Raw genomic sequence first — 20,837 nt, 5'->3', positions numbered from 1 at the left:
GGACCCAACTGCCCCACCCCTCCTCCTTTATTACCATCTTTCAAGGTCTCTGTTTCAGTCGAGACTAAATTTTAATTAGGAATTTAATGTTATTTTATATTTAAAAATTTAAAAATGAATTGTCAATAATTTATTATATAGTTTTTGAATCATATAACATGTAAGTTATTGTAAGAGTTTGGTTCATATTTTTTTTTTAGGAAGAGTTTGGTCAGCTAAAACATGAATATGACTTGGGACCAAGAATTTCTCTCAATAAAATAAATCCAACTTAATTTCAGTGTTTGTAAAAATTATATTCTCTTTTAACTTTTTTTTGAATAAAATATTCTCTTTTAACTTTATTAAGTCAAATTGACTTAATATTACATGTATATTATGTGATTGAATTAAAAATACATTTTAAAATATATTTGTCAGATCTTAAGATTATATAATTATAATTTTTAAATTGAAGTTAAAAACAAGGTCAGTCTGATAAAAAAAAATCAATGCATATAGAGAGAGTAGTAATAAATATTAAGCTCCTAAATATATATTTTTCTAACATTAATGTAGTTCCTTTAAAAAAAACATTAATGTAGTTATTTTGGGTAGGTATCAGTATTTATTTTGGAAAATATAAATAGGCAATAAATATATCTTGAATAATTCAGTTGGAATGGCGTACGTACTGATTGGTTGGCCAGCTTTGGTAGATATTTGACTAAGAATACCTGAAGGAAATTGCAACTCAAGTATAATGTGTACCAATCAACAGGTGATAAACATAAAATATAAGCCTGCAGCTTCTGGAAGACTGAGTTCATTGCTGCACTTCAAGTTTTCAACATGAGGTTAGCATGTTCCGCACCGGTTTACGTGGAAATTTCAAGCTTAAGCTACAATTTTCTGCTGAATAACAAGTATTTAACTAGACATATTAAAAAAAAAAAGGAAGACAATAATCGCATATGTTTTTGGAATCTCTAATGTCTGCTATGTCCTTTTTCGACCTTCCATCTAACAAATTCTGCAACCCGGTTGATGTCCACCATCTCTGCTTTAAATGATATAACCCATAATTATAAATATAGATAATATATGTATATTTTAAGATATTTTTTGAAATATCTTGGTATCAGAGCCTGAAAAAAAAAAAGGAAGACAATAATGGCATTTGTTTTTTTATTATTGCTATTATAGTTTTGAAATACAAAGACAAAGGCAGATGCAACGACCAGATAATTAGTTGGAACTTGGAAGGCAGTCAAAAAAAGTTGGCGATTAAATCAAAGAGAAAAAAGCAGCTGAGTTCAGACCTTGGTTCTGTAGACATAGTCTACCACCTCTCTTGAGTAAGATGCCTACTCAATCTTCAAACCCAGTCCTCAATATACATAGTCTTACCTTAACTGTCATTAAAAGTTGATAAATATGAACAAATAAATTAATAGTGCAACAACTACCAATATAGTTGCTCCATTAGAAAATGTCAATAGTTGATTAGTGAGAGCCATGTCCCATGAATTGGCTGTGGTCTATTCTGGGGTGTATATTTATATTTCAAGCACACATTCTATGTATTATGTCATATTTTTATCTGGTTTACGATCTGGTGATCATGATGTTTGCAGAAGCTTATGCTGCTGGTTCTATACAATTATAATGTATGCCACAAGGAAACATGTTATACTAGTTTCTTAACTCATCTGTCCTGTGTTTGCGATGATTCAAGGGGAAAATGTTTCTCGGCCTTTTTCTGGGTAATGCCTAGTTGAGAGAGTATTTTATTTTTGATAATTAAATACGTCTATTTTATCTTTGACAAGACTCGATCCATCACCACATTGTGTACACGAAGAGAGAGAGATACCATTGAATATTGATAGTCGAGAAAATTCCAACAACGTATTAATCTATTTGAATTTTGATCACGCCAGGCCATTCCAAGACTACAGGGGACATGGAATTTCACTTTTACTCTGAGCCCTGAGGCCTGAGGTGAGCTACCATGACAAAATTTCACAAAATATTAGTTATCAGCTAAGATCTTGCGAAAATTAGAAATTTTAGCCACGAACTTGAAATTTATTATTTAATTTTTAATAATTTACTGCATATTGTTAACGAGAGTTGACGGCATCCAGTGGCGGTGCCACATGAGGACACCTAGGGGCTCGTGCCCCTGCAACTTTTAAAATAACAGTTATATTTTGTGGGTCTCACATGTATTATTAACAGGTGTCCCAGCTGAACTATGTGATCAGGGTTATGGTGTCCCTTTATATATTTGGTCCTGGCTCCGCCAATGACGGCATCCATTTTTTTTAAAAGCGGAGGAAAAATCCGGCCACACTTGGTATTCAGATATCAAATGATGAGGCCATCCAATTTAGGAAGCAGTTTACTATGGTTGCTGTAGACGAGCAAATAAAAGAGCACACTAGGCAGGCTTATGGTAAACACTGACTCGTGGTTCTGTTTCAAATAATGTACATTAATACCAAAAAGGAAAAGAATCACGAATACTTGCCCTCTGCTCCTAATCATGTCCTGATTCTTTGCCTCTCACTTGGGTTCTACTTTGCACTTGTCTTCAAGCCATTCTCCACACAAAGCATTACTTTGCCATATAACAATATGCATTCTTGCACAAAACCTTGCTTCTGCTTGTCAGCCACAAACGTACAACCTACGAAAACCAATGTATCGCACACGCGAGACGAACCCTCATTTTCTCCCCGTGCAACCACTAAACCAGCCGCAGCCACCAGAGTCTGTCACCAACCCGAATCCCCGTGTTCCCTATTTGCAACCACAAAACCAACTGCAGCCACCAGGGTCTGTCACCAACCCGAATCCCCGTATTCGACACTTGCAACCACAAAACCAACCGCAGACAGCAGGGTCTGTCACCAACCCACATTTTCTTCCCTCACAGCCACCGACTCAACAGCATCAGCCCCCGCGGTCACAGCTCCATCCCAGTCATGAACTCCCTGCACAGCCCCAAGCACGGCCCCCATCCGGTCCCACCTTTGAATTGGCTCCACAGCCACAAACACGACCAAAGCGTCAAAAACGACCAAAGGCGCAACATGGTGCTGGCCTCCTGTCTGATCCCACAAGGTCACATCTCGGTCCTGACCTCCACACTCCTCTGTCACAGCCACGTCCCCAACGTCAACCTCGCGACACTCAACTCTCCGTTGGAGCCTCACCAACACAACCAAACCAACCGCCACCACGCTTAGGTCATCCAGCAGGCCCGCAACATCAGCAATCCTCAGTTCAGAGAATTCCACCACCTCGCAAAACTAAGCCTTTTACATGGTGCATTGCCATCCTCTGTGCAATTTTCTGGATCATAATCATCCTAGTAGGCCTCATTGTTCTCATAATATATCTCGCATACCATCCAAAAAGCCCGAAGTTCGATGTAGCAGGAGCAACCCTGAATGCAGCATATCTTGACATGGGCTATCTCCTTAATGCAGATATAACTTTTTTGGCCAACTTCACAAACCCAAACAAGAAAGTGAATGTCAACTTCAAGCACATCATAATCAATCTGTATTTTGATGGAATTCCTATTGCCACAAGGTATATTGATCATTTTCATGTGAGAAGGCAACAATATCATCTTGCAAGTGTTCATATGGTAACAAGCCAGGTTAGGCTTTCTCCTGTACATAGCCAAAAGCTCAAGAAGCAAATCGCAAGTGGCAAAGTCCAATTTGATATTAAGGGTCTGTTCAAAGCAAAATCTAAGTTGGGTAATGTCCTCAAGTATTCATATTCGTTATATGGTCACTGTAGTATTGTTTTGACAGGCCCTCCCACTGGAGTTTTGGTGGCAAAGACTTGCTATACCAAACGGTAGCTATTGTGAGAGATCCGTTTCTTGTTTCATCATCTAGAAATGAGGTTTTTGATATCGTTTGTCTTTTCTTTTTTTGCCAAGTTATCATTGCCATTTGTTAATTTAAAACCTATTTTCTGTTATAGTTTTATTTGCTGTTTAAAAAATGGGTATGCTACACCGATCAACTGAGATATATGTGACCTATGACAAGACATAGAATTCTGATTATAACTATAAGGTTCATCAAACCAAAAGGGTGTGAGCGAGGCTGAAAACAAAAAATAAACACAATACCTAACTCTGCCTCGTAGTCATGCATGTAGAGTTCACTTGATCAATGTTCCGTCAGAAACGGAACCCTGAAAATTGGACATGCCCCCCCACCCCCACCTACAGGTTCTACAAGTTATATTCACATTGAGAGAGGAAATTTAATGAATAATTCACATAAAAAAAGAAAAAAAGAAGAAGGGATGCAATATGTACAGCTACACAAGAGGCTCAGATAGTTCCATTTCATTAGAACTTTGTTGACGTGTATCAAGCAAGGGAAATCCCACAAAGTTCAGGCCAAGCCATTCCCATGGCCAACATACATATCTTGGTCTACTTAGAACAGACCTCGGGTTTTCGTGTGTTTCAAGCTGACAAGTTAGCTCCTCCACCTTGTCTCTAAGTCTAGAAGACCTCAAATCAGCCAAAGTCAATGATTTCTCAGCTGCATCTCGTGCTGCCATGGCAGCATTTGCTGTTTCTTCCTTAAATTTAAGTTTATTCTCCAACTCTATTACAGCTTGATTTGCCTCTTTAAGTTCCTGGCGAACAACTAATAACTGCAAGAATGACACAGGTAAATACAACACCTCGAAACTCCAAAACTGCGACTCATACTTGGGGTGGGGGGTGGGGGGTGGGGGGTGGGGGGGGGGGGGACATAGATTGTTCCTCGAAATGCCTTGCGATTTGCATTATGCAATATGTTTGTAAGATTATAAGATCCAAATCTGATGTACATACTCAATTTTAATACTGTATATAAGGCATTACCTCAAATAGTTAAAAAGTCCAAAAACTAACAGATATTGTTAATTCATATTGTAACTAACTAGTATCACAATTTGAGTCTTGGCATCTTACACGTATAGAAACATAAAACAGACACTCAAATCTAACTCTAACTGTGAAATGGATAGATTTTCTATTGCTTATGATGATTGATGAGGTTTTTACCTCGGCTTCTTAATAAGGACCCGCAAATATAAGTGGAGTGGAATATCCGGCCCAAAAGATATAGGGATAGACAAACCAAAAATCAAATTTATTGATAGCCTAAAATAAATTCATGAAAACTTGGCAGCTATCCCGGTATAAACCGTTTGATAATACGATTAATTTAGAAGTGCATATCACTTCCATTTTTCAGTCAAATCTGCTGACAACTACTGAATAGAGAAACAGTTATTGCTACACTATCTACTTCTAATTATGTATAATTTATCTCGCCTTGTGCTAACTTGCTTTAGGTAATGCATATTAGTGTTTTTAATCAATCATAGAATGACAAAGGAGACGAAGTACTCAGAAGTGTAGCACCACCACAAAGATACTAAAATTCTCCTTATAGAGAGAGGTTCTGTAACCATTTCCATTATATACCTGTGCCACAAAATCATGTTCGATGGCTTTGCCTGCATCAGCTTCTTGTTGTGCAGCTACTTTCCATCGTGTAATTTCTTCTTCAGCTACGGCAATGTCCATCATAAGCCCTTCAACCTAAAACATGCAAGTAATAATCATCAAATATAAATTAATTACCTCCATATATTATAATGACCAAGCAACCCCGAAGGAATGATGCAAAACAAGTAGTTAAACTATTACTAATTACTACTTTTATGTTCCAGCACAAATTAGATGTCCCCTTCGACTTTTGGCATGTATGCTAAGGTGCATTACCACATAATTATGTACAAAAAAAAGTTGAAATTTATTTTTGTAAATAAAAAATTTGAATTTTTTTTTATTTACAAAAAAAAAATCAATTTTTTTCTGCAGAAATATGTGGTCAAATGCACCTAATATGTGTGCCCAAAATCAAAAGTTACATCTAATTTATAACACAACACTGTGTTAAAATCTATGTCGTTGAATATGTAAAAGTTATAGTATCATTATAAAGTTCAAACGGACTTCTCGATTAAAAGCTAAGCAACTGAAAAGGAGAAATTATAATGCAACAACATACTCTCGGAAACATCAAAAAAGCAACACACACACACACACATGCGAAGATAAGACTTACATTTTCCTTTGCAGTTTTCTCTTTCTCTTCAAGTTCCTCCACATCTTGTTTTCTTTGAATGAGCTCCTGAGCTTGAGCATCATATTGCTGTCTGAGTAAATTTGTCTCTTGCCTTAGTTTTGTAAAATAAAAAACAAATATAACCACTGTTAGCAGCGTATACAGTATGGGGATTTTCGAGAAGAATACTCAACGTAAATGTGAATTGTGAAGTGGCATGTGTGAAGTGATACATAGACATGCCCACACCATGGCAACACGATGGAGACCATATTCCTACGCTAACTGTTTAGTCTCATCACATTTAAGACTGACAGCCAAATACTGCATCTACAATATATATATATATTCGGAGGCATTATTAAAAAAAATACAGGTTTAAGTGAAGTATAGTATTACTAAGTCATAATTTATTAATTTATGTTCTTTAGTGTGTGAAAATCCATAATCAAAGCTTGTGTTAGGAATATTCTACAGATAGTCACCATTTTAAATTCGTGTTGTAGCTGGGTAAGCATCCTTCCCAAGAACAGGACAAAAGCAATGGTTTCATAACATACTATGTACTCTCATGTTATATACTAAAATATAGACTTATTTACATTTTGCATCCCTTAGATTTTGGCTAAATGCAATATGGACCCAGTACTTTGGCTACAAATTCTTTGTGCCCACAACTTTAAATCTTGCCACCTGTTAGACATCTTTCCATCTTGTTTGACTGTTAACGTTAGTCAATTAAAGGTACTCGTATTTAACACATTTGAACTGAAAAATTATGGGAAAAGACCTCTTATATGTAATTATTAAGGCTAAATTAAGGGCAGCTTTCAGAGGGTTGACCATTAATAATAATATTTAAGAGGGTGCAACAAATTTTTCAGTTCCAATGTCTAATGTCTTCACTACCCTACATTGACTAACATTAGCATGCAAACAAGACAGAAAAACATCTAACTGGTCCAAATTGTGGAGGGATGAAGTTACAGGGTACAAAGTATTTTTAGCCAAACTACTAGTTCATAGTGCATTTAGTCCAAAGATAAGGGATGCAGAATGCAAATGTAAATAAGTCTGAAATATAGTACTGTAAACTAAAAAGTTTCATGTTACAATTTACATACTATCAGTAATTTAGTACTGATGATCCAGAAAAATTGTTACATCAAGTCATCTTGAGCTATAATATTAGTAGAAGGGAGGTACCTTTGTTCATCAATAGTGTGCTTTAGCTCAATGATTTCGAGCTGGGATTGCTTGATAATATTCTCCAGTGCACCCGCCTGCATAGAGCATATTAATATCACCTCTTAGCCAATAAACACATGATTTCAAGATCCATGTAAAACCTAAGAACCGCTTACCAAAGTATATATCTCATCATCCTCCGCAACCACAGTGCCTGCCTCATCATTCAAAGCCAGTACATTTCCATCTGCCAGATGATTACTGAACTTATACTTGATACCAGCCGCTTTTAATCCTTTCTCCGCAACTTTGAAGAGTTCATTTGTTTCAGAAGACAAATCCGATGACACTCTTTTAGATAAAGCACTTCTTAGCAAGGTTCCGGTATACTCTTTCTCCTTCATTAAACGAGAAACTGTCTGATTTAGCCTGTTCACTTCAATACTCCTCTCCTCCACTAACTGCTTTATTTTCTCAACAACAATTCTACCTAATTCATGTATCGATACCATTCCTGCTAAAGAAGCACGAATATTCTCCTCCATATCAGTTTCTTTAGGCAGAAACAAAGACTCCGCCAACTCTGAGTGATCCACCTTATCAGCATCCACTAACTTAATTACATTATCAATCTGATCATGTATTTTCGCAACATAATTCAACTGATCAACAAACAAAGGTCTTTGCAACTCCATCTTCGTCTCCAAATTCTTCAACTTATCCTCACTCTCACTAAAACACATCCTCAACCCCTCCAACTCTTTCTCCGCCAAACCTAACTTCATCGACATCCCTCTTTCCACATCACACAACTTCTTATCCTTCTCACCCAACAACTTCTCCAAATCCTCCACAACACTACTCTTCTTCGAGACCTCTTCTTTCAATCCATCAATCCTCGATTCAAGCTCCGAAACCTCAATAGCAATCTCAAAATTCCTCTGCTCAATCAATTCACGCGCCTCATCCCTCTCCTTCCCAATCACCTGAACCTGCCTAATCATCTCCTCGACAATCTCATTCGTCCGCTTCATAACACCATACGCAACAGCAGGCAATCCAGTATACTTCTGAGACCTAGGCAATCCACCTACTCTAAACTCCTTAAAGCCACTAACTTTCTCCGAAATCGCCTCGATTCCATTCAACATCATTTGAGCTGCAGTCTCAACTTCCGATTTTAACGTCTCTTTCGCCTTACAAGCCTCATCACACTTCTCGTTAAACTCCTTAAAAACCTCATCTCTATGTTTCACTAACTCCTGTAACTGGATTTTCAACTGATCATTCGATTTCAAAGCTTCGTCTTTTAATCGATTACTCTCGTCGCGCTTCTTAATCGCGTCGTGAGCTAATGATTTCAACCGATTGAATGAAGTTTGTAAGTCGGATTTGGATGCTTCTAGAGCTTGCCGCGATTGACGCTCGCGATCGAGCTCCGCTAGAAGCTGTTGAAATTTGTCGTCTTGCGGTGACGTGAATGTCGCTTCGATTGGCACCGGATTTTCGTCGTCGACGTCGCTTAGGACGGCGTCGTCGCCGGTGTTTGACATTACAAAGTAAATCAATTTAGTTGAATGTAATTATTAGTGATATGAAAGAAGCATCATCAATTGATGAGATAAATAAAGAATTGAAGGAGTGTTGAGGAGATCATAATTCTGACTTCTAATCAACTTAGAAGGATTATTTTATAGCGTGTGTATTTTGATGGCATACAATTACAAAAAAAACACACATAAATTCGTGTTTAACATAGTTTTGATGATAATACATATTAAAATTGGTGATAAAAAAAAGGTTGTTTAATATCTTCATGGAATTTTGTTGCAATTAAATCCCCAATATATACTTATTTTCTGTTTTATCAGGTTTCTGTTATTAATTTTTTAAAATATGAAAATTGTTTAGTGGAAAAATTATTAATAGAACCTAAATAATTATATTAACGAGCTCTTCTTAAAATACAACCATAAGTTGTATCTTTCCCTCTTATAATTTAAGGAAACAGTTTTTTTTTAGAAAACGTCTGTCCTAAGTCCTAACTCTTTACATTTCAAATTTTCTAAAACAAAATAAATTTTTATAATATAATTTCCATACACTTCATTTTTTGGATATCCACTCAATTCATGCTATTTCAAACCTTTTTAAAAACAATAATTTTTCATAATATGGAAATTAATATATCCCGCTTTCCTCCGCCTTGTCTAACCCAATCTACTTTCTTGCCAGAGGCCAACTCCACAAATTATAACATTGTGATATAAGTTGTGCAACATGTTGTCATCTGAATTATCCGTTAATAAAGAGTCTATAAAACTTGAAAGATGCTCTATTATTCGATATACAAATTACTATTCATATTTCATGGTGATCCCCATCAATTACTAATGATCCTCGTGTAGTCATATGAATACTCCAGTGTGTCCAAGTCAGGGCATCCACCATACCAATTTGGATCTCCCTAAGAAAACTAGGATCAATTGATATAAACTGGCATCAATCACTATAAGTCTATACAGACCGGTCAATATACTTGCATATTGATAGAATTGCATCATACCGTCGGCAATGAATGACATGAACTGTATTTGAGTTATTCACTATATAATATATTACAAATCATACCCACATTCACCTAAAACAGCCATGTTCTTATATTACCACCATAATTTAATCAGATTCCAAAAGACGGATTTACTAATGTGTAAAACTGACATCTAACTTGAGTTATAATATACTCCATGTTTGAAAAAAGTAATATATAAAGAACTCCAAATTGCTCCCAACATAGAAAAATTTGCTAATCAACAAATTTATAATATCAAAAGTTGACAACACACTGGTAAAAATATTACTTTACATATAACGTGAAATGTAGTAAATTAATCCACAATTCTTCCAAATTTAAAACTACCTTCATCCAAAGCAGCCATACTTTTCCTTTTTTTTGACAGTTTAGTTGGATTTTGAAAACCATTTTGTTCATTTGTAAACTGAGCTTCAGTTCTCGCACGCAATTCCTCTAAACTCTCACCTTCCTTAGCTCTCTCCAAGACCTGAAAGTTGGGCAGGTGATATGAGATAAATATTGATGGACATGAGCAGGTACATAGTTCAAGAAACATGCAAGTATCTTTACCAGATGACGCCCATATAGATGGGTGTTTGAAAGAGCTTCAAGTGCACTCTGGGCCTCCTTCTTTGTTACATACTCCACGAAAGCAAAGCCTCTGTGATTTCCGAACTTCATTGGAAGCCTTAAGCTCTTAATCTGCAAAAAAAAAAGGGCAACCAAACATATTATATTTAAAAAAATGGTCATTTGAGCTGATTATAGAAAAGGTTTATCAATTAGTCAGTACGTGAACACGAAGTAGAACATGGTGACGAAAGGCATCATTTTGATTAACTGTAAATGACATAATGTGAAGAGAGGGGATTTTTTATATAAAAAAAGAAAACATGTGGACTCAGATTCAGCCCTTGCCGCTTCTCTTCGGTGGCAAAGATTCCTGACAATAACTTAAAAGTTATCTTAATATATAATTACTTTGGGAATATATTCTGCAACTCTATCTAGCTCATAACATCCACTTTAGCAATTTGTCACATCAGGTTAATTATAACAATGATCAGCTTCAAAACAGATATTCGAAGTACTAAACCTATTAGCCTATTAAGTATAATATACCCTAGTAGTCAGGTAACGCTCCTGCAATTGTAGTGCAATGTTTATAAAGACAGTTAATATTCTTTTCTCCGAATCAACTGATGCCGGTGATTTGAAATCAATATAAGGTACAAATTACTGTTGCAGCACCAGCTAAAGAAGCATATGGACATTGCAACTGAATATTTCTTTATAATAATTTTGTAATGCTATTCACCTCTGGACTAACAGCTTCGTGTTTTAACTTGCCCTCTAATCTTAATTTCTCTCATTGACTCTTGATATTAACACTTTCACTAGAATTAAAAAGGGGGTAGAAAAAAGCTTTGTTATTAATAGATTAGCAAAAAAGTAATTCAAAATTATGATTACCTGGCCAAATGGACTAAATAACTGTCTGAGCTCTTTCTCTGTTGCCTCAAAAGCTACATTTCTCACAATTAACTTTGTTGAACTGTGATCCTTCTGAACTTTTTTCAGAGTCTGCTCATCCTTCTTACCATGACAACGTTGCAGTATAAGAGCATGCCCATCCAGAACAGATCCCTGAAACAGAGAATAATACAACTGATCAATATTGCTTGAATTGCTTCAGCTGCTATGAATATGCAGAATAATTTCTAACCTGTAAATCCTTGCAAACATTTGTTGCTGTATCAACAGAATCAAATTCTACAAAACCAAAACCCATGGAGACATTCTTCCCATTTTTCACGTGCTTCTTGACCTGCATATCGTACACAAAAGTGATAACAGAGAAGTTCAGAAGAATGTGCTCTAAAGTCCAATAAAATATTAAGTACTGGATCAAAAGAATTACCCTGACACTGAGTATTCTCCCTTCCTTCACATGTTCACTAAAATATTTTTTCAAACTCTCATCAGATGTTTTGAAGTTCAGGTTCTTCACGAATAGTGACCGTGACTGTAAGAAGAAAAACAAGCAGTTAATGAGAATGTAGACACCCAGCATGAGAAAGAGGAAAACCATGCGGTGATGATAACAATTGCAATATATATGTTCCACTGCACGTGGAAAGCTCCATACAATAGTAACTAAAATATTAATATGTGACCTACTACATGCGTGGTCAACATGTATTTTGGTAATTAAAACAAAACTATAGATGAGCAACGGTTTGAAGAACTTGGCAACTTTTATAATCCGACACAAAGTAAAAACATAGCACAATCCAAAAACAAGTATGTGCAATTGGAATCATGCAGTTCAGTATGGTTACGGCCAACATATGTGTTTTTCTATATACATTTTCTGGTGCATCATGGGCATCTTAATATATAACTATAATTGAGGATGGGAGGAGAGGTGGCTGTTGGATCAAGATGAAACCAATCATGGCACCCATGACCTCAGTGTGGCAATTTAAAATATTGAGAGAAGGATGCTTATGTGAGCAAACAACTATTTAGTGCACAAACAGGACACATAACGCCACACCTCAACTCGGTCCGGATCTATATCCATATCTGCAGTTCCATTCACGTGCTGTTCTAGAAAACCCCGCTTCGCATTCTGTTCCTCGATAATGACAGAATCGTTTGCATCACTTAGAGATGCTGATGTTGGGTTTAATATATTTGCCGGTGCCCATTCCAGATATAGAGGAGCATCCCTGCATTAACAAAATCATAAGCAATTTCTCCTAAAATGACAAGTACTGATGTCCAGAGGTGGTGAGAGTTTATTGTAATAAATTATGTAGGTACTGGCTCAAAGTGCACAATCTTTTGTAATTTGACCCAGACATTTGTTAGAGTGAGAGAAGCCTCCAACGCGTAAATTATACATTTAGCTTTCAATATGTGATGCACATTCTCCAGAAGATCAATGTGTCATTTAAATATTCTAAGCAGTAAAATAACTGTAAAATAGTACCACGACCTTTTTAATGAAGACATCTTTACATGCGCAAAATATTCCACGTCAGCAAAGAGTGAGATTTTGAAGGGAAAAAATCTCCTACTTCAGGGTCTATCATGAGATGCTAAAGTATAATATATCCAAGAGGCTAGAGTCGCATACAAATGCAGATTAAAATTTAAAACCAAACTCAAAAAAAGGGGAGCAAAGTTTTAGACCTCAACTTGGGAAGAATTTTTTAACTTTTTCTCCCCACCTGCCCTCTCTCTATATCCCCTAACATCCAATCTGATGGACTCTTTGTATAATAAAAGTACATGAAAATTACAGCACAACATAAAAACTGTGGATAGAAGAGAATGATTGGCCTTAGAATATGGCTCACACTTGTAATCAACCCTTGTATATAGAAATTATGATAGACTGCAAAATCATAGGTAACATACTTGTAACGTTTGTAAGATAAGCGTCTAAAAGCAGAACGTGCTTCAGCTGGTTCAAGGAAAATAACCTGTGTAAACCACAAGATTATGTTAGTCAGAAATTCTCCCAACTCTGAATATGAACCACTAAATTTGGAAGTTCACTCAAATGAAAAAAGTTGCCATAACAATATATTTGTTTGATGATATCAGCCAAATTAGTTATATATAAATAAATAAATATATATTAGAAGATGATGCATGACAAGATAGCAAAGCTAAGATAATATGTGGACGATTACAATGCTTTAAAGGAAATAGAAACCCTAATCAAATAACCCAACGGACTAAGGCCCATAAACAACTGGGCTTATTATATATAACTACTTAATGCAATAGTCTACTAAACCCACTTATAAAACATGTAGATAAATAGATTATTCATCTTTAAACTAAATATACTATAACTGATTAATATAATATATACAACTTCTTCACTTCCGTTCCTCATTAAAAGATACAGATTTATTATTGTATAATGATATACAAGCTAAACAATCTAAGATAATATCTTAAAGTTGAAAGACAGAGAAGAATACCAGTGCCAACGTTTTTGTTGGAGGAATTATGATTTTGTCTAATCCTCCAGATTTACTAAACATTTCAGCTAGTTCACCTTCCGAAGAATCATAAGGCAAATTCTTAACAATAATAACATGATTGCTTCTTTTCATGTTATCAGTTTTTTTACTAGCAAATTCCTCTAATGAAGCCACATTAACTCCAGCATTCACAAGAGCCTTCTTTGTCTCTGCGATCACTTGAGTTTCTCCCAGAGCAACACGTACGGCAAGATCACTTGCTTCTCGATCAAGCAAATCACTTTTACTAATTCCAAGTTTTCTGGCAATGTTCTCAACAACCTAAAATCAAGTATAACAAAAAAAAGTTAAAATTAAGTATAACAAAAAATTGTCAAAATGTCATAAAAGAGGCAGATCCCAGAGGATGTAACTGTACAAAACTTAAAATTATCTGAATGTACCCTCTATATGCATTAGACAAGGAGAGTATGATTCATATAAATGAGAAGAATGTATTACCCACTTCATAACTTAGAACATTAAATTACTGCAAGACTTGAGTACTGAACACTGGGTCAAATCACACAATATGGAAATAGGTAGGAAGTGGGGGTGGAATTAATAAAATGCTTTTCACGCATCATAAGTAAAAGCAACAAAATGTGCACAAACAGTCCTATATTACAAGATCATCTGGTCCTTCCTAACAGGAATTTATTCAGTTATGACTAAATAATAGTGGCATTCAATATCCATTTTCTAGAGAATTGATAGTATTATTTGGTATGGTTGTATCTTATATTATTTGCAAAAAAAAATTTTATTAAGCACTAGTAAGTAAAAGTACCAATATATTTTACAAAAAATCATGACAGGTCTGATGTTATCTTTGCCCAGTCTTTTTTACAATGTAAACCAGCTCTTGATTATTTCATAAGTTTACACAAAAGCACCGTTCAGCAATAATTATTTAAAACTTATCTCATGATACAGTTATAGCTAGTTCAGTTGTAAGGTTAGGTTTCCACCAAACAGAAACGATACACAATACTGGCAGGACAATCAGGTCTGCATAGTATGCAAATATTGAAAATAGACCACCAAGACCAACAGTTTTTTGTAGCAGAAATGGTCCATTAATTCTTCGTAGCAAAAAAAAGTCTAGACATAAAACAGGCCAAGACATTTTCTCATCATTCATTAGTAATCCTGACGTGATTACAAACCTTTCTCCAATCACAACAACTAAGCATAGATTTGAAAATCTGAACCCAGTGGCTTCCCCTCCAAGGTATTTTCTAAAACTCTAGCCTCGCAAAACCTAACCTAAATCAAAATACCTTGCCCCAGGGTTTGACTTTGACCCCCCAAGAGTGCTTCGTGCTCCTTTAAAAACTATTAACCCTTGGCTAGACACAACTATGGCCCGGCTTTACAAGTTATATTTCCCCTGCACTTGGGAAATCCCAAAGCCATTTTCCAGAAGTGATTGATTATGCTGTATTCATGATACTAAACTTGAGAAAATACAAATCATAACATTGTACGAAAAACTTACTGTGATGCAGTTTTATAGAATGAAAAAATCTTCAAGTGTGGAAAGCTAAGGGAACATGTACATACTGTATCATGTCGCATAAACAAAGTGTTCCATGATTTTGTATTTCCACTAGCTTCTGATTCCCTCCTTTCTTCTACCCTTTTTTGCTTAAACGTCTTAGATTTATCAGATGGCACGTTAGTTCTGCAATGTACAGATTCAATCATTCTTTTAGTACAAAATAATTCTTGTTCAAAGTTGCAACAATCAACTTCTCCAATTCTCCTCTCTTACTTTGAGGAATAGCGCTACAAAACATGAAAAGACACAAATGAGCAAAATCATCTCAATACCACTTACTCTTGGTTTACAGGAGGATTTTTGTGTTTTGCTCGCATAACATGCATCAACCGACCTTGAAAGGTTGAGTTGTCCAGCTCTTCTAAAGCCCTGCATCAAGTGACTTAGATATAACTTGTACCATAAAATAGACAGCAAAATGATATAGAAAGAGCAAGATATTAGGTAATCTTCTATGAAGATCAGAGACAGGGACAAGCTTTCATTGTCTTGATTAACAAATATAAGACACAATAGAGATGAATGTCTGAACAGTACAGGAATGGTGAAACTGTGCAAGAAGGGGGTATATCAATAAGAAGCATAATGCATACGACGTGGCTAGTTGATTTATAGATGTAATATTTGGCAAGTAAAACTAATATCAATAAAACCAAAGTTTAGTGGTGAACAATATAAAAGTGCAATTCAAACATAATTGCAAGAATTGGCTATAAAATATTAGTATTAAAAAAAAAACGATATTCATAATAAAGGTATAAAGGGGTTACAGAATGTAGTTTTGTGAGTAAAAGCTCGATATTTAGCACCAAAGAAGAAACTCTATACTCACCTATTTGCGGATTCTGGAAGCGTATAAAGAATATAAGCATATCCTTTTGACCGTTTTGTTTCTTTATCGACCACAACATGGACCTGCGACACATTTCCAAACTTGCTAAAATGCTCTTCCAGCTCATCTTCGCTGAATCATTTAAAAAGTCATGAAAGCAAATTACAGATAGTATATTGCAATGGTTACTGAAAAAGGGAAGCTGTAAACCAGAAACCAATTCCATATGAAAAGTATTATTTCAATTTGTGAGTTTTGGGAGAGATCATACGTGGCAGTGTAGGGAAGATTTCTGACAAAAAGACGACCAGCCTCAAAATCTTCATTTTCATCCAAATGATCAGCTTCAGCAGTCACATCACTTTTAGCTTCTTCATTGCCCTCTTTAGAATCATCTTCTTCAAGAATATCACTCTTCTTGTTTTTTTCCCTCTGGATATCTTCGTCTACACCATGTTTGTTATCTCTATCCTCCTCGTCACTTTCTGAATCTGACCACTCTGTCTTAACTTTACTTCTAAAGTAATCCATATCTGATGCAGTTTGAGTGGGATCCAAATTGCCAGTCACAGCTTCACCATCTGATGACTTTTCACTCTCGTCTGTCTCGTCTAGCTTGCTTGCTGTATTCTTATTTTTACCTCCTTTAATATTCTTCTTACTTGCTTCTTTCTTCTGTTCCAAGGGAGCAACTGTTGAGGTGTCATTTGACCAAAGTTTTGCCTTCGAACGGGGCAGCATGACCTCGATGAACTCATTCAGTTGTGGATCATCAATTTGATTATCTTTGTTCTCCTCTTCCGGATTTTTCACCTTCAAAGATTTAGGAGCAGTAGTTTGCTTTTTTTCTTCCAACAATTTCTGTTGTTTCTTCAGGGAGTGTTGGCTCCACGGAAGGGGCATATTCGGATCTCCAACTTTACGAGCAGTCTGGCTATATGCAAATTCAATTTTTTATTAACATAAGAAAAAAACTATAACAATGTACCTTTGTTTACATTTACCATACATGCTTGTTCTATATATGGACTCTGGAGTATTAGATTCAAAAGACTCGAAGATGCACTATTTTTTTCAGTATTTGCTCAGCACAAATGAATTTTCTTCAACATAAGAGTTTCAAGCATAACCCTATTGTTCATTTAGTAACTGAACTTAGATAAATATAGAGAAGAAAGGAGGCACAAACCTCACAGGTAATCCTGCCAGTATCCAAGTAAGAGTTATTGAAAAACTTCAAAGCTTGTTGTGCTTCATTCTCGCTACGATAGCCCACAAAACCAAATTGCCTACTCTTACCATCCCTGAAACACATAGGAAAACACATATTATTTCTTAAAGCTAAAAAATGAGGGAGAGAGGGAGAGAGGGAGAGAGAGAGAGAGAGAGAGAGAGAGAGAGAGAGAGAGAGAGAGAGAGAGAGGGGGTACTTGGTGCGAATAATCTTAACATCCGTAACCTCTCCTTTCTGAGAAAAAAAATCTCTGAGTCGATCCTCATTAACATGCTTCGGTAAGCTCTTGACACATATTCTAGACCTGAACCCCACAAATCATTAATCAACAATAATGATAATTACAATTAGCAGCTTCATAATCAAACAAATTCACACATCATATAAACAATATAAACACAGCAGAATCAGAATAAGCTCAAGATACTTACATGATTTAAAGCTAAGCTTGCAAATCAGAAAAAAAAAAATGATAAGAACACTGGCCACCAGAACGATGTTCACAAAATCCTTCGCGGCTAAAACCTCAATACCTAACCAGAACTAACCCCAGGCTCGGAAGAAATGGGCCTTCGTATCGGTGGGCCGGTTTCAAAGAGACTCGTCGCATTGCTTAACGGTTTTATTTTTTAGGGAAAATAGATTTTTTTGCCACAAAACTTATTATGTTTTTAGAAACTTGTCACTCAACTAAATTTTTTTTCCTTTTAGTCACTGATGTTAGGTTTGGATTTGTTTTTAGTCACCAACTTAGGTTCGGATATGATTATTAGCATTGTGATAATTTTTTGTAGCATATTTTTTTGGTCATATTGTAGCATCATTAATACATAGTGATAGTATATAATTTTTGGGATCTTTTTAAAAATGAGATTGCAACTAAATGCAACTGAAAACTATATACAGTTGCAAATGAGGTTGCAAAAGTTGCAAATGAAGTTGCAACTGCAGTTGCAACTTTTGCAACTGCAGTTGCAACTTCATTTGCAACCTCAGTTGCAACTAAATGCAACTGAAAACTGTAAGTAACAGTTTTCTTCGATTTATGAGATTTTCTCTTCGCATATAAAAATTCAAACACTAAATTTTTATTTGGAATAAAAAATAAAATAATTTATGAGACTACATCTTTTAGAAACCGTAAAATGCGTGTCAAACTCTTATCACCGAAAATAAACGATCTTGGGTACATAGAAGTACTATATATAAAGATAGACATATATAAAATAATCAAAATATTACGGATTATCAATATATTTTAATAATACTATAAAGAATTAATAAAATGGTAATAATCAAATCCGAACCTAACTTTAGTGGCAAAAAAAAATCCGAACCTAACATCAGTGACTAAAATGAAAAAAAATTTAGTTGAGTGGCAAGTTTCTAAAAACATAATAAGTTCAGTGAAAAAAAAATCTATTTTCCCTATTTTTTAACTTACATTGAAATTTATATTTCAAAATTAAATTTAATACAAAAATTTTATTCATAAAATAATTAAAATAATTTCAAAAAATATACTAGTCAGGATCTTTGAATACGTGTTAAACTCTCTTTCTCAAATGTTAAAAGGAAAAAAAGAGACTGCTTTTCAGAAAAAAGAGTAAAATATTTTTTCTTTTTTGACGAAAAAAAAGAGACTAAAATATTAAATTCCGAGAATATATATTTTTGTTAAAGCAAGCACCCGATTTGCTTTGCGTATCGGAAATAGAATGAAGTTAAAAAATAAAAAAGAGCAAGAACGGAAAAATGATACTGAATTATTTTCTTTACTTATATTTCGATGGTAGTAATAAGTTATCTCATTATTTTTGGAGACATTTTCTAACATTGTATCTTGCCAAAAAAATCTATTTTTGTAGAGTTTATTGCAAAAGGCACCTTTTTGGATTTTTAAAAAAGCATTTACGGCCTATACTTTACGTAATTGCACTTTGCAACTCGCTGGTTCGTTTGGCGCGTCACTTTGCACCCCTTCCGTTAATTTTGACGTTTAACGTTAAAATTCTCAGGGGGTAGTTTGGGGTTTTTAAAAAAATTAATTTATAACCAGATTTTATTTAATTTTTTTAACCTTCTAAATGATATTTTTTGAAAAATCTTAAAGAACGAAAGTCGTAGATAATGAAAATATCCTTTTAAAACAATAAAATTCAAAATTATTGAAATTTTTTTTGTAATTGTTTAATACATTACAAAAAATGGAGATCTTGTAAAAATTCATAATAAATTCAATTAATTTCGGATTTCAATGATTTTTGATGACTTGGACAACACTTTAAATTGCCCATAACTTTCGAATTTTATTTTGAACTTGGAATTAAATAAAACCTACTTTAATTGAATTTTAAAATAAAAAATGAGTTGTAAACATTATTTTGAAAATATTTCAAAACATAATATGAGGAAACAACATGAACGAAAGTTATAGGCAATTGAAACAGTTTTCCGAATCATCAAAAATCATCGAAATCCGAATTTTATTGAATTTATTACGAATTTTTACAAGATCTCTATTTTTTGTAATGTATTAAACAATTACAAAAAAGATTTCAATAATTCTGAATTTTCATGTTTTAAAATGATCTTTTCATTATCTACAACTTTCGTTCTTTAAGATTTTTCGAAAAATATCATTTAGAGGGTTAAAAAAATTAAATAAAATCTGGTATAAATTAATTTTTTTAAAAATCCCAAACTACCCCTGAGAATTTTAACGTCAACGGTCAAAATTAACGGAAGGGGTGCAAAGTGACGCGCCAAACGAACCAGCGGGTTGCAAATTGCAATTATGTAAAATATAGGCCGTAAATGCTTTTTCGGAAATCCAAAGAGGTGCGTTTTGCAATAAACTCATTTTTGTATGATATTGAAATAATAAAATATATTTATGTTTGTAATAATATAAATTATTTATATTTTAATAACATATTTACATACATGCATACATACATATATATAGGCCAACATTCCAGAGAGGGACTCCAGTTACATAGTGCGCCATTATAAATCATCAATTTTATTATAAATTCTGTTATAGAATACATATAAAACGTGATTCTAATATAGAATATTATAAAATATATCTATTTTAAGTAATTTAACACTTAAAATTTGTTGAAAAAAAGTATATTTTCGAAACTGATTCTACAACAGAATAATTCTGGATGATTATTATTCTGTTATAGAATCATGTTGAGATATTGCATAATTTTAGATGATCTTTGGAATAAAAAAATTGTA

The 20,837-nt window shown here is 34.5% G+C and overlaps 3 protein-coding genes across 4 annotated transcripts; 1 reads left to right on the top strand and 2 right to left on the bottom strand.

Annotated features, from left to right (window-relative positions):
- Positions 1-2,535: 2,535 nt before the first annotated feature.
- Positions 2,536-3,921, top strand: LOC108209013 (NDR1/HIN1-like protein 13). Its single transcript, XM_017379691.2, has one exon. The coding sequence runs from the start codon at positions 2,687-2,689 to the stop codon at positions 3,863-3,865; it is 1,179 nt and encodes a 392-aa protein (XP_017235180.1). The 5' UTR covers positions 2,536-2,686; the 3' UTR covers positions 3,866-3,921.
- A 195-nt stretch (positions 3,922-4,116) lies between these two features.
- On the bottom strand, positions 4,117-9,028 carry LOC108209012 (uncharacterized). The gene is made up of 5 exons (XM_017379689.2): positions 7,514-9,028; positions 7,356-7,432; positions 6,150-6,261; positions 5,504-5,620; positions 4,117-4,680 (listed from the first exon to the last, which is right to left on the bottom strand). Exons 1-5 carry the CDS (start codon positions 8,888-8,890, stop codon positions 4,336-4,338), a joined length of 2,028 nt encoding a protein of 675 aa, XP_017235178.1. The 5' UTR covers positions 8,891-9,028; the 3' UTR covers positions 4,117-4,335.
- A 1,059-nt stretch (positions 9,029-10,087) lies between these two features.
- Positions 10,088-18,181, bottom strand: LOC108209011 (uncharacterized). Of its 2 annotated transcripts, XM_017379687.2 has the most exons (15): positions 18,020-18,181; positions 17,785-17,892; positions 17,544-17,658; positions 16,626-17,284; positions 16,355-16,486; positions 15,802-15,891; positions 15,525-15,645; positions 13,917-14,240; positions 13,342-13,406; positions 12,473-12,647; positions 11,834-11,938; positions 11,639-11,740; positions 11,386-11,559; positions 10,483-10,614; positions 10,088-10,399 (listed from the first exon to the last, which is right to left on the bottom strand). In XM_017379687.2, coding segments are annotated over exons 1-15 (2,478 nt in total). In that variant the 5' UTR covers positions 18,022-18,181; the 3' UTR covers positions 10,088-10,225. The 2 variants fall into 2 exon arrangements, with proteins under 2 accessions (XP_017235176.1, XP_017235177.1); XM_017379688.2 differs by lacking the exons at positions 17,785-17,892; positions 18,020-18,181 and having other exon boundaries at positions 16,626-17,288.
- Between the last annotated feature and the right edge of the window lie 2,656 nt (positions 18,182-20,837).

The sequence above is a fragment of the Daucus carota genome, chromosome 2 (genome assembly GCF_001625215.2).
Source record: "Daucus carota subsp. sativus chromosome 2, DH1 v3.0, whole genome shotgun sequence".
Lineage (NCBI taxonomy): Eukaryota > Viridiplantae > Streptophyta > Magnoliopsida > Apiales > Apiaceae > Daucus > Daucus carota.
The sequence above is the reverse complement of the archived record's forward strand: the minus strand, read 5'-3'. Positions and strand labels throughout refer to the sequence as shown.